This window comes from Pteropus alecto, unplaced genomic scaffold (genome assembly GCF_000325575.1).
Source record: "Pteropus alecto unplaced genomic scaffold, ASM32557v1 scaffold25, whole genome shotgun sequence".
NCBI classification, from domain to species: domain Eukaryota; kingdom Metazoa; phylum Chordata; class Mammalia; order Chiroptera; family Pteropodidae; genus Pteropus; species Pteropus alecto.
Genome location: NW_006441955.1, coordinates 6,024,850 through 6,039,422, shown reverse-complemented (window position 1 = coordinate 6,039,422; position 14,573 = coordinate 6,024,850). Strand labels below are relative to the sequence as shown.

General features: G+C 43.0%; 1 protein-coding gene across 1 annotated transcript in view; it reads left to right on the top strand.

The window, feature by feature from the left end:
• Positions 1–9,478: 9,478 nt before the first annotated feature.
• GLIS1 (GLIS family zinc finger 1) overlaps positions 9,479–14,573 on the top strand; it is a 215,019-nt gene continuing 209,924 nt past the window's right edge. The window contains exons 1-2 of the mRNA XM_006919218.3: positions 9,479–9,583; positions 10,591–10,891. Coding sequence (XP_006919280.1) covers positions 10,633–10,891 — 259 coding nt within the window. The 5' untranslated portion in view covers positions 9,479–9,583; positions 10,591–10,632. The remainder of the gene's footprint in view (positions 9,584–10,590; positions 10,892–14,573) is intronic.

Sequence of the window (14,573 nt, the reverse complement as noted above, 5' to 3'; positions counted from 1 at the left end):
CTAAACTTTTTATGAAAAGCGGTTGCATAGTAATGAGAACATGGAAGAGGTATGACTTAGTGGCCTGGTAATTGTGGCATCTTTGCTTCCAGAAACCACCCCTAAAGATGAAGAATGCCTTGGGCCACCCAGGGGAGGTTCCAAACTCAAAAATTGCTCTTCTGCCAGACACCCGGCTTCTTCTTTTTCCTCACTCTCCTTCACTCCCATCACTCAGGCTTGTCAAGTTTACTGAGTTCCAGACACTCCTCTCCACCTTCACCAACCCCTGGCGGCCGAAGCCCAGCTCTTTGGCATTTCTCTCTGGGACATCTCCTGACTGTTCTTTCAGCATCCACATTTGCCCCTTTCTCAATCCATTTTTCACACAACAGCTAGAGTATTTTCAGAACAGATCTGATCATGTCGGTTTCCAACCTACAATCCCTTCGCTAATTTTGTATCCAGCCGTTTTCCTTCCCCAGTCTCATCTGGTGCCTTCCCTCCCTTCACTTGGTGGCTCCAATCACACTGCCCTTCTTTTGCTGCCTGGAAGGAATCTTAGTTCCTGTCATTTCAGGACTTTGGCACATACTCCTTCATCTGCTAGAATGCTCTTCCTCAACTCTACCACCAGTGACATCTTATCCTCTTAGATTCTATTTAATCATGATCTCCTCTGAGAAGCCTTCCTTGACCCTTTAGAGTCCATCAAGCCTCTGACCCGCCTCCTCACTTCATGTCTTCTCATAGCATGGACCATTACTCCCCCAGGGCCTTTTCCTTGTTTCTAAGTATGTATATATTTGTACGATTAGTTGAATACTTTTGTCCACTATCAGTCAGAAGCTCCATAAATCTCTGGCATCTAGGACAGTACCTGGGACATGGTAGGTGTTCAATAGATATCATTAGATCAGGATGGAGGAGCTCTGGGTTAGAGACCTTGGTGCTTCCTACTGCCACTCTTAGCCATTGTCTTTTGACCTCTCTGAATGAATTTCTAGAGGGCCTGCGCATCCTTTAACACATCCTTCATCCACTTTATTAACTTATGCATTTATTCAACTATCTTTCACTGAGTATGTATGGACATCAGGCACTGTGCTTGGTACTAGGGCTACAATGACAAATAAAACAATTTCTGTCTCCGAAAAGCCAGGAGAACTCAGAAGGCTTTACGTAAGGAGAGCAATGCGGTTGGATCAGTGATTTAAAAAGACCCTTTTGGCTTCAGGGAGGAGGATGGATTGGAGGGGCCAGGCTAGAGGCAGGAGGACCAAGGTGAGAAGCCTGTTTAGTGACTCAAGCTAGAGATGATGAGGACTGATGAGGACCACACCTGTGGAGATGGAGAGAAGGAGCACTTACAGAAGGCACACAGGCAGGAATCACAGGCCGAGAGTCTCGAATGTGGATGGAGGGAGAGAAAGGGGCCTAGAATAACCCCTAGGATTCCAGCTTGGTGGTGTCATTGGTCAGGTAAGAGAAAACACAGGATGAGGAAAGAAGAAAGGAGGAGAGCTGGAAGAAATGAGTTTAGTAGAACTTGGCTTCCCAAGCCCTCAACAGTTTCTATTTCTAGAGTGTGTCTGATTCACTGGAAACTTCATTCAGAAGAGTCTCTAATGTTAAAAATAATCACCTTGACTCTTTTGTTTGTTTTAAATTTACATACAGTAAAAATCCACAGTGTACTGAACTACGAGTTTTGGAAAATAGAATTGTGTAAACACCACTACAATCAAGATATAGAACAGTTCAGTCATTGACCCTTCCTCCCCTAAATTCCTTCGTTCCTTTGCAGTCAAATCTTTTCCAATCCTTAACTTCTGGCAACCATTGACCTGTTCTCTATAATTTTGCCTTTTTCAGAATTTCACATCAATGGAATCATACAGTATGTAGTCCTTTGAGTCTGGTTCCTTTTATTTACAATAATTCATTTGATTCACTGATGTTGTTATGTGTATCAATAGTTAAGTCAATATTCTTACTGAGTAGTATTTCATTCTGTGGTTTTACCACAGTTTATCTGTTCTCCAGTTGAGGGATATTTGGTTTCCAATTTTTGAAGATGACGAAGTTCCTAAAAACCTTCATGTACAGGTTTGTGTGCAAACATAAGTTTTCATTTCACTTGGGTAAATATTGCCAGTTTGAATGGGTTGCATGGTAAGCATTGTGTTTAACTTCATAAGAACATATCAAACTTTTCCAAAGTAGTTATTATCTTTTTGCATTTCTACCAGCAATGTTTGAGAATTCTAGTTGATCTATACCCTTGCCAGCATTTAGTATTGTTATTTTATTTTATTTTTAAATTTTAATCATTCTAATAGGTGTGTAGTGGTATCTCAATGTGCTTTAAGATTGCATTCCCTGTTGACTAGTTGATGCTGAGCATCTTTTCAGGTGCTTATTTTCCATCTGCATATTTTCTTTGGTGAAGTATCTGTTCAAATCTTTTGCCCATTTAAAAACTTTGGTTGTTTTTATTAAGACGTAAGGATTCTTTAAATTTTCTGAATACAAGTCACTTGTTAAACATATGATTTGCAAACATTTTCTCCAAGTTTTTTTTTTTTTTTTTTTTTTCCCCATTCTCTTAACAGTGTATTTTGCAGGGCAAAATTTTAAGATTTTTGATGAAGTTTAATTTAACATTTTTTTCTTTTATGGGTTGTGCTTTTGGCATCATATATAATTTCTCTTTATTTAACCCAAAGTCACAGAGATTTTCTTTTAGGCTTTTTTTCCTAGATATTGTAACTTTGCATTTGAGCCATTTTGAGTTAATTCTTGTGTAGTGTGTGAAGTATAATCAAAGTATTTTTTTTTTTTGAGTATGTATGTGCAGCTGTTCCAGTACTGTTTGTTAAAAGACTATCCTTTCCCCACTAAATTGCTTTTGTACCTTTGACAAAATCCATTGGCCATATGTGGGTTTCTATAGAGTATGGAATATTCTGTTTCATTGATCTATGTGTATATTCCTTTGCCATTATCACACTGTCTTGATTACTATGGCTTTACATTGAGTTTTAAAATCTTTTTCTTTTCAAAATTGTTTTGGTTATTCTAGTTCCTTTGCCTTTTCAAATACAATTTAGAATCACCTTGTTGGTTTCTATTGGAAAAATCTTGCTGGGATTTTGATTGAAGTCACATTGAATTTATAGATTAATTTGAGGGGAATTGATAATTTAACAATATTAAATCTTATAAACATGATACGCCTATTCATTTATTTAGATCTGTTTTGATTTCTTTCATCAGAGGTTTGTGGTTTTCAACATATACATTCTGCACATATTTGTTAGATTTATATCTAACTATATCATTTTTAAGTGCTATTATAAATGGTACTTAAAAAATTTTAATTTCTAATGGTTTATTGCTAGTGTATATAAATACAATGGATTTTTAAAATGTTAATTTTGTATCCCGCGACCTTGATAAATTTATTTATTAGTTCTAGGAGCTTTTTGGGGGGTAGGGGAGAGATTCCATGGGATTTTCCACATAGATGGTCATGTTTTATTTTCTCTTTTCCAACCTGTATGTCTTTTTTCCCCCTTGCCTTACTGCACTTGCTCAGACTTCCAGTGTGATGTTGAATAGGAATGTGAAAGCAGATGTTCTAACCTTGTTCTTGATCTTAGTGGGAAAGTGTTCTGTTTTTACCATTAAGTGTAGTACGAGTGTGCGTTGTTAGCTGTAGGCTTTTGTTTTTGTAGATGTACTTATCTAGTTAAGAAAGTTCCTTCCTATTCCTAGTTAGAGTTGGTTCTTATTCTCTAACCACATATGAAATTTCATCTAAAACATCTTTATTGGCCTTTCGTGACTGTATTCTATATTGAGATTCTTCAGGTTTGTTTTGTTTTGTTTTTAAAAGAGCATTTTATACTTGAAAACTCTATAATTTTATTAAACAATGTCACCCCAATAAATTCAATAAAAAATAAAAATAAATAAAAAAAAGTGCATCTTTGAGTTCTAAGATGCACTGTAGAAATGGTGGGAGAAGTTAATTGGGTGTTTCATTAATCATCATCATCACCTCTCATTTTCTACTTTCTCATTGAGTCTTCATGGAAGTCTTGATGGGTCAGGTACTATCATCTTTATTTGGCAGGTGCCGTATCGCAGAACCAGGGTTGGTGACTTGCTCATGTCTCTTAGCTTGATAGCACCAGAGTCACAAACATTATAGAAGCCATTCTATGGACTGCCCTCAATGAAAGCCTAGAAGTGCAGTGAAGGAAGCCCAGGCTTTGAACTGGCAGACAATCTCTTTAATTTTAATTAAATTAAAAATTTTTGTGTTGAACTGAAATTCACATAATATAAAATTAATCATTTAGAGTGAATAATCCAGTGGTATTTAGTGCATTCACAATGGTGTGCAACTGCCACCTCTATCTAACTTCCCCAAATTTTCATTACATGGATTTTATAATTCCTGTAGGAAATCTATACCCATTGGGTAGATACTACTGCCCATTTGTCCCTCCCTCTAGCCCCTGGCAACCACCAATCTGCCTTCTGTCTCTGTGGACTTACCTATTAAGGATATTTTATATAAGTGGAATCATACAACACGTGACCTTTTGTGTCTAGCTTTTTCACCTAGCATGTTTTTGAGGTTCATCCATGTTGTAGCACGTATCAGTACTTCATATCTATATCTATCTATCTATATCTATCTATCTATCTATCTATCTATCTATATCACAATTTGCTTATCCATTCAATCTTTGGTGAACATTTGGATTGTTTACACAACAATGTTCTTTGGGTATATACCTAGGAGAAGAATTGCTGGGTCATATGGTAATTCTATGTTTAACTTTTTGAGGAACCATCAAAATGTTTTCCGCAGTGGCTATACCATTTTACATTCCCAGCAGCAATGTTTCACTAAATTCTTGCCAACATTTGTTACTTTCTGTTTTTTTTTTTTCTTTTAATTTTTAAAATTTTAATTATAGCCATTCTAGTTGGTGTGCACTAATACTTCATTGCAGTTTTGATTTGTATTTCCCTATTGGCCAATAATGTTGAACATCTTTTCATGTCCTTATTGGCCTTTTGTATATCTTCTTTGGAGAAATGTCTGTTCAAGCCCTTTGCCTGTTTTTTGATTGGGTTGTTTGTCTTTTCATTGTTGAGTCGTAAGAGCTCTTAATATATTCTGGACACTAGACCTCTATCAGATGTATGATTTGGAAATATTTTCTCCCATTTGTAGGTTGTCTTTTCACTATCTTCATAATGTCCTTTGATGCACAAAAGTTTTTTCAAGTACTTTATGATTTTTAGCTCTTACATACTTTTTGTATATGGTATGAGGTAGGGATCCAACTTAATTCTTTTGTATGTGGATATTAGTTGTCCTAGCATTATTTGTTGAAGAGAATATTCTTTCCTCAATGAGTAGTCTTGGCATCCTTATCAAAATTCAGTTGGCCATAGATGTATGGGAAGCAGCACTCTTGATTGAGAACTTTGGCAAATTGCTTAATTTTGAACTTTTATTTTCTCACCTATAGGAGGGGTGATAACCTCTTTCTCTCAGAGTTGTCAGGATTAAACAAGAACACATATGTAGAGTGTCAGCCATACTAACTGGTACATAATAGGTTCCCCAACCAATGTTAATTCTTCCATTAACTGCAAGAAATAGAGGCAGGGTAAGCAGTATAACATCCACCACGTCTATCCTTCTCTTTCCTCATGCCTCCAGATTGCAGGAGTTCCTGGGCACACAGAAATATCTATTTTTGCCTCAACCATTTGCTGAATATATGCTTACACCCCTAGACAAAGATAGTGAGGGGGGTGGGTCATAATAGAATGAAGAAGTACTTAGCTAAAAATGAAGTACTAGTCAGTCTTTAATAATTCGATCAGCATTCAATAAACATTTACCAAGTGCTGCTGATGCTGTGCCAGTATCTGTTCTAGGATCTGTTCGATCAGCATTCAATAAACATTTACCAAGTGCTGATGCTGTGCCAGTATCTGTTCTAGGATCTAGAGTTACAAAGGCAAAAGGCTGCACCTGCTCTCAGAGAGCTCTCAGTCTAGAGGGAGAGACAGGCTGTTAAAAAAAAAAAAGTAGTTACAAGCCAGCATCATAAGTTCTGAGATAGAATGAAGCAGAGATTGCTGTGGGAGTGTTCAGGAAAGAAAATAATTCTAGCTAGGAGATTCAGGGAAGGCTCTGGGAAAAGCGACATATGAGCTAAGTATTAAATGATTCATAGAAATGAGTTAGAAGATGGACAAGAGGGAAAAGTGTTAGTATAGGAAACACCATCTGTAAAGCTAAGAAGGCATGAATATATGTTCTGGATTCTAGGAGATGAAAAATATCCTAGGGTGTTTGGAACATAGAATAGGGCTAAGTAGTAGGGTGAGAAAATGCTTTGACTCTTTAGATGGCTATTGAGATCTGTTAATGATTATTGGCTTAAACAGGGAAATGACATGGTTAAGTCTATGTTTCAGAGATTGATAGGGAGACTAGTATGGAAAATGGATGATAGGAAAGATGACGAGGCGGGAGGCAGGAAGAAGAGTTGGGAAGAAATGTAGTAGAGACAATAAGAGGAGAGGGATTGATAGGTAGATTTATGGCCAATCAGATATGGGACTGTGGGAGAAGAGGGGCCTTGGATGACTCTCAGAGTTCTGACTTGGGAGACGTGGCCATGGGACCATTCACCCACGTAGGGACATCAGAATGAAGAGTGAGGTCAGAGAAGAAAGCATGATGTTTGCTTTTGCAGATGGATCCAGATAGAGATATCCAGTAGACAGACAGTATGTGGGACCAGAGAGCAGAAGAGAGTTTGACTGGAACATGGATTAGTGTTAAAAAGCACACATTATTTGTCTGGTCTGCTAAAGGGAGAAATAGGTTTTATTTGTTTTGCTTTGTTTTGTTCTTGACAATTAACATATTTGTGACTTTTAATACAAAAAGTATAAAGACAAAAAATTACAGCCCATAACCTACTACTTAAATAACTCTTGTTGAAAGAGAAGGAGGATAATATATGTTGTTAGAAAATATGAACAGTTCAGAAAAGTATGAAATGAAACATACAGGCCTCCCTCCAGTCCTCTGTTCCCTTAACCACTGTTAACACTTTCTTGTGTTTTCTTCTAGGAAAACAAAATGCATATCTCTGTATCCCCAAAAGGGTCCTGCCACATACAGTGTTTAAGAAGTCCATTTTATTGAGAAGGTTAACCTTCTCATTGCTTCTCCAGGCTTCACAAACCCATCTGTCCTGGTGGGGTGGAGCTGTGCACTCAGTGGGAGAAGACAGGATCTCCAAATCCCTAGCTCAGGTATGGGGGCTGGCTCAGGGAGGTACTCAGTAAAGAATAACTGAATGAGCAATTGCTGCATCTTGGAAATTTAGAGGCCTTTGCCTGCAGTTCCAGTTGGTTAAGTGACTTATTCAGCAAATGTTTTCAGAGTCCCAACTAAGTATGCAGTGCTGTGTGTGTACATGTATGGTGAAGGAGGAAAGACAGGGGACCTGGCTCCTGGACTTACTGAAGGGTAGAACTTGAAAGGCCAGCAATCTTCCACCTTCTCGCTTTTTAAGAGGGAAAAATGAGGTTCAGGGTGAGGTTATGATTTGCTTAAAGTCGTAAGGACTTAAACAATTCATAGGAAGGAAAATGAAGGCGGACAAGGGGAAAAGTGTTAGCACAGGAAATGTCATATACAAAGCTATGAAGTCTATGAGCCAGCACTGGAACTTCAGAAACGTGTGTGTGTTTGGGGGGTGAGGTGGGGCAAGGAGGAGCACCTGGTGGCAAGTTTGAAGGATTGGTGAGCTACTATTGCTTCTTTTCTGCCCCTTCCCTTCCTGCCATAAAAGTAGCAATAACCTCCCAACTCTAAATCCCCAGACAGAGGCAAGACCTTTGAGACCTATGCATCCCTTGGGTAATGGTCTGTGTGTAATGGATGGGTTTGGTTGACATCTTGTATCTATTAGAGGCAGCGTGGCTGGTATAGGAGGAAGAGCACTGGACTGAGAGTCAGGAATCCTGGATTCTAGTGTCAGCTCTGCCACACCGACCATACTGCTGTGAGCCAGTCACATACTCTCTCCTCTGTATGTGGGGTGAGTCTAACTCAATCTCCGAGGTCCTCCGTGCTGTTACTGCTCTCTAAATGTAAGATGCCATATTTAATCAATTATAGGAAATCAGACTTTAGGATTCTGTGGTTCTAAAATCCTGGTTTTCAAAGATTCTGGGATTGCTGCTTAAGATCTATTACTCTGCAGAATCCTGTGTTTTGAGATCTGACCTGTTGTGTAGTAGGGAGTGGCTCCATATACATTTTTCAGTTTGAAACCAAGGCCAAAGTGATCTCTCTCTTCAAAAAGTGCAAAGCCAGACAAGACCCTTGGAACCCACCCAGGTCACCAACAAACAGTGCAGAGGAGGCAGGCTGAGATGAAATACGGGGACCATCTTAGAGACATGATTGGATCCTCCAGTAGCCCTGGCAAATAGTCTGAGCCGGGGTGAACAATCTAGTTTTGCACGAGAAGAAACTGACACTCAGAGAAGAGAATTGAGCCCCTGCTTCCAGTCACCCCAAAGTCTTGTTCTCTGTCCAGTGTTCTTTCTACACATTAGGCAGGGATCCTTGAGACACTGCTGTCTGTGAGGGGAGCCCAGAATGCAGGGAAACCATGTTCCAGGCCCTGGAGGAACTTTACTTGGAAGACTGAATCTCAACACCCAGGGCTGTAAGATTCTCCTGGAGCTGCCTACCCCCAGGCAGATTCATGGATGCAATTGGAATATCTTCTAGTTGAGATCTGGGATTCTGTTTTTGTTTGTTTGCCTTTTATCTTTTGAGTTTGAGGCCCTCTAGCCAGGGCTTTTCCCGATGAAAAGCACAACAAAAACAGAAAGGTAAAAAAAGTGGTCTGAGAGCTCTGGATTCGGGTCTCAACTTCGAAGCTGACTCGCTAAGAAATCTGTGCGAGCTCCCAGGTGAGCAAGTTGGGTTCCGCAAGAAAACTTTTAAGGCACTTTCACATCTATTACCTTCCCATCTGAGAAGAAAACTGACTAGAGACAGGGGAAGGGTCTTGCTCCAGCCACTGGGAGAGACAGACAGAGCCAGGTTGAACCCGCTCTCCTGACGCTCAGTGAGCTCCGCCGCCCAGGCCAGCCCGGCCCCAACGACAGAGCCCAGCCTCTGTGACCCGTGGCACCGCCCCACCGGCCTGGCCCCGCTTGTTGGCGGGAGGACGGCGGACAGCGCAGTGCTCCTGCCGCCACGGCCTGTCAAACCCTCCGCCCAGCCGCGCGCCCAGCCCCGCCCAGCCCCCCAGGCGAGGAGGTCCCGCCCTCGCGCCGCGATTGGCCTCAACAGGGCGGCCTCAGCTAGCCAGTGGCCAAAGTCTCTGTCGGGCAGGCCTTGGCCCCGCCCCCACCTCAGGGTGCCGCCCCGCAGGACGCCGCGGCTGCAGCCGCGGCTGCGGGGGCTGCGGCGCCAGTGGAGGCGCCGCGAACAGTGCGCCTCAGGAGCTGCTGCAGCTGTGGCAAGGTGAGAGGGGGCGCGGCCGGTGGCCGGAAGAAGGGTGGGCGCCCGGGCCCGAAATCTGGGGCTAGAGTCCCAGCGATGCTCGAACCCGGGGAGCTTTGGAATGGCGCGGGGAGCGCCAAAGGAAAAGGAGAATTGGGGGTGCCAGGGCCCTCTTTACAGGAGGGATGATGGAAAGGCCGAGTCTCTATGGAGGGGGGCCCAGGACGGATGAACGAGAGAGTATAGTATATGTAGTACGTCGTGTCTCTGAGTGTGCATTAGCGGGGGTGTGTGGTGTGCGTGGGAGTGGGGATGCATTGGCATTACTGAGTTTGTGCGAGTTTGAGCGCGTGATCGGTTCAATTTCTCTGCTGCGCGTAGGAGTGTGCGTGTCTCGATGTGCGCGTGATGGGTTCGCCTCACGGGAGTGAGCGCTCATCCTCGGACTCCTATTCGGACTCCCATTTTTCGCAGCTTAGGTGGTTGTGGGTGAATCTCGGAGAGTCTGTGCTTGGGATCCGTGGGTGCGCAGTCCGTTGTCCTTGCGCGCAGCCTTGTCCCCCCAGGCGCAGCCTGCGACCCTCCTGGAGCAGTCCCCGCGGCTTCGCTAGAGCCCTGCCGGGGGAATCCTTGTTGCCGCCCACTCCCGGTCTCACTGGTGACGCCGCACAGGCGCTCTCCCCTTTCCAGGCCTCAGTTTCCCCATTCGTCCAAAGAGGGCTGGTATCGGCGGAGGTGGTGGAGACGCATTTGATTGGGAGAGTGTAGGAACCTAAGGGTATGCGCTGCCGTGGCCGGCAGCTGGGATCCTCGATTCGCTAGGGAAGAAAGTGCGATCCTCTCCTGCCTTCAGGGAGGGGCTTTTACTGGGAGTCAGGTGGGTTTGTCAGGTTAGGGTGTTTGGTGGCACTAGTCTTTTAGAGTGAGGAATAAAGCAGGGATTCGTGATCTGTATAAACTCCAGCCCCGGGACAAGAAGAGAGCCGCTCCCCTCGTACCGACGCTCGTGTGCTGTCTCCCATCCTCAGGAGCCCTGCGCGACCCCCAGCAGTGCGCCCCACTCCGGCGCGATGCACTGCGAGGTGGCGGAGGCGCACTCAGACAAGAGGCCGAAGGAGGCTCCCGACGCTCCCGGTCCCGGCCGTGGGCCTGCAGGCCTCGGTGCGCACATGGCCTTCAGGGTCACCGTGAGTGGTGGCGGCTGCGGGGATGGGGACCCTCGTGACCTGCTATCCCGGCCGCCTGTGCCACCGCCGCGTGCCCACGACCTCCTCCGGTCCCGGAGCCCCCGAAACTATGGTCCGTCCAAGGTCGCCGCCGCCGGGAAGGGTAAGTCTGGCCCTGCCAACACGCCGGGCCAGGGGTGTGGAGGGGTGTTGAGAGATTCGGGCTGCCTGACGTCTCCACCGCACGCATTTGTAGGAATCCTCGGGAGAACTTGGTGTTCGGAACTTTCTCCTGAGGTTGTCAGTTTCTCTCTAGTTGTTTGGGACTAGCTTGTCATTCTAAAGTGATGCCTGTTTAGGAACCATCTAATTTAAGCGCAATAAGTCTATTTTGGGAAATGTGTGTCTAGAAAGGTTAGATTACATAATTTTGCTCTTGTATGTTTCCGATAAAAGCTGTGTGAAAAGCGTCAAAACCTTATTATAAATTAGGATGAGTAGCCACTTGAGTATTTTCTCTGAGCCAACTAAAGGCATATTTTGAGGTATTCCAATCTCCCTCAGTAACAAAAACCAAGGGCCTTCAACAAGACCCTTCCCCTCTTGGTACCTCAGTTTCCCCATCTGTCAAGTAAGGAATTAATTTATGCGGGATGATTTCTGGATTCCTGATGAAAAATTTTATTAATCTATGAGCCAGACTGAGTCAAGTTCTGACTTGAAAAATGGCTTTTCTGTACTCAATACTTTAGAAGCATAGTCTTTGGTTAAAAGTTAGTTCGCAGTACTCTTCCTCTACCCAGTAAGGTGAAGGCCCCAGCACAGTTTGTGGGCTCAAAGTCAGCGACGATGCTAGAATTCTCATGAGCCTGTTCTTCTCATCACAGTTAATGATTATTGAGACATCATTTGTTAGTTTCATACTGACAGATAATTAACCAGAAATTGGGGAAATTGTTAAGGCAATGTATCCCCCCATCTTCCACCTTTTTTTTCCCCTTGGGAGAAACCAAGGCTTTGAGGTTTCATTATTTCCGTGTTTGGGACCGCTTACTTCTATTTCCAAGTGATTCTCAAGGAAGACAAAAAACAGTTTCTTTTATGGCTCTGTAAGCGTCACTCCTTTAGCATGAGCTCCAGCAACTTAGAAAAGGTAGGGTGGCTTACTTTTAGAGATGAGAGCTCGTTCTGGGTAAAAAATATCCAACTTCCCTCTTCAGGGACTGACAAAATGAAATAAATTCAAACAGTTTTTTTTCTTTTTAATGAAAACACACAACTTTGTAGGAGAGTGCTGTTTCTCGTCTTGTTGTTTTAAATGTCAGCCTCTTCTCCCAGAAATAGAGATCATATTTTAGAGGAAAGATACAGAAAAAATGCCTTTAGAATATTATTGCTGGAATACACATATGAGGTTCTCTTTAAGGAGAGAGGAGTGCTACACAGCAAGACGTAATATTTGCTGCCCTGAGCTCCCTGGCTTCACCCCCTACATACGTAATCCTCCCTTAAACAGATACCCTCTTGCAACATTTTGCGTTTGGAAAAATCGTGGCTGTCATCTGAAGATCGCTGTCTCCGCAGACCTACTGAATGGCTTTCCCAAACAGCCTTTGTTCCAAGCCGTGGTTAGAGACTTTTCATCTGGATGCTCTGTGTACGATCTTCCTACTTCTATTGCCTCAAACCCCAATTATTTTTATTTATAGTCCCCTCCCCCCAGTGTCTAAAATATGAGATCTTTAAGTCAAGATTTTATTTGGAATGGTCATTCTGGTTAAGCATTTTGTAAGAGGCCTCTAAACTGTTTTCTTCACAGCCTCCAGAGGCTGGTGGGGTAGGATTTATCACACCCATTTGAAAGATGAGGAAACTGAGGCCTGAGAGTGAGAGAAGTGTATTGTGTGTAAAAGGCTGATTGGAGGTCTGATTGGGGGTCGGGGGTCTCTGGCCAACCCATTGCTCATGGACTTGGGCTTGAAGAGATTTCAAGAGGTTTCAGATCTGGCTCTGTCCCTCTGTCCCTCCCTTCTTCACAGTCAAGTCACCCTGTGGCCTGAGACAAAACCAGAGCTATGGCGACCTTTTAAAAAGTGCCTTAAGGAAACAGCACCTTATTCCCTATTCCCACCAAAATATTCCCCAGACCACATAACCCTTTGAATGTTTGGTGTTTAGCTCCAAGTCTGAGACTTATTGGAAACAGACAGATAGAAATACCAATTGAAAAATATTTATTGACTGTGGTGGAAATTATAAGACCCCGCCAGTGATGATCTGTGGGACCTTGGGGAGAAGTTATTTCATTCTCTGAGCCTTAGTTTCTTCATTTATAAATCTACTGGGAGACTTACTTTGAAAGACTGAGGAGAGCATTAGTGATAGAGTGTGAAAGGGCCGCTTCAGTGCCTGATTATTTGGGGGATTACTCTTGTGATGTGTTTAACGTTCTCAACCTCTGGTTTTTTATTTGCGCTAGAATAATGCTTATCTCCCAGGGTAAATGAAACAACGGTTGTAAGAGTGCTTTATAAAAAAAGTAGAAGGGGTTTCTTTTATTAATTCATGCAGGGCACTATGCTACAGTCAGTGATCTTTGAGATAAAGAGAATAGTGCAAGAGGGGACAAAAGTTTGATTTTTAAAATATTGAATGTGTGAAGATCACTAACTGGTGCACTAAGCAGGGGAAGCTGAGAGGAACCAAGCTTCAGGTCTTTTGTGGCTACCGCTGCCCAGTGACAGATACTGGAATCAGGTTTCAGATGATCTGCCTTCTGCCTTGAACAGACCCTAAGCCGAGGAAGGGAGCGAGCTCTTGAATCCGGCAGCTTATTCGTAAATGTCGGGGTCCTCTGTGTTTCCAGATCTGGAGTCGGGAGGCACTGGGAATGGTGCGACATCAGGGACTAACATTATCATCATTTACAATAAGAATCATGATCTGTTTATGGCAGAGTCCCGTTTATCCAGATTCCAAACAGCTGGAAAGGCCAATTTACCAGATGCTGCATTTTTCTTTCTTATTTTTAAACACCCGACTCTCTGCTTTTGGAAATCCTAACAAGGAAAGAAGGTAGGGTAAACATCTGGGCTTTATGGGGTGGTCAGCTTTGTGACGATGATCTGATGAAGCTCATTCCCGTGCGCAGTGCTTCACAGTTTTCAGCTTAGGTTCCCACACATTCTCTCATCTGCCCTTATACCAGCTGTGTTCTGCCTATCTTGTGGGCTGTTTCAAGGGAACAGATGTAGAAACGCTTTGCAGTGTATAGAGTGCTGGGCGGATACTGGCTCCTATTACTCTGATTCTCATTTTATAGATGAAGACATTAAGATTCAAGGACGTGCTCAAAGCAAGAGACAGTTAATGGTAGTTTTCAAGGTTTCCTGTTCCAAATATTTGACTTTGGTGCTACAACTTGAACCTTCTACATGTGTGTGTTGGTGGCCGACAGCAGGCATTCACCATGGCCTCCTTAACATTCCCAGAGAAATTAAAATATTTTTTGCCTTTGGTATTTTTTCTGTCTTGAATCTTTGGAAATAGATAACTAATATCTATGCCATTGTTAGAAAACACCTTAGTTTACCAGATGATTCCATTTGTCTAGAATTGCTGTTCCCAGACCAAACCAGACAATAAGCTCTCTTTTTAATTCCCAGAGACTCACTGGGCCCTTTTCACTGTGCGCTGAGACTAGACATGTCCTAGCAATAAAAGGGGACCGATGATCATGACAAATGTGGACTCTGCCATTAGTAAACAGCCATCATAACATGGCTGTAACTTCCAAAAAGTAGTCAATCTTGTAACTTAAAAACAAAAGCTAGCATATATATACA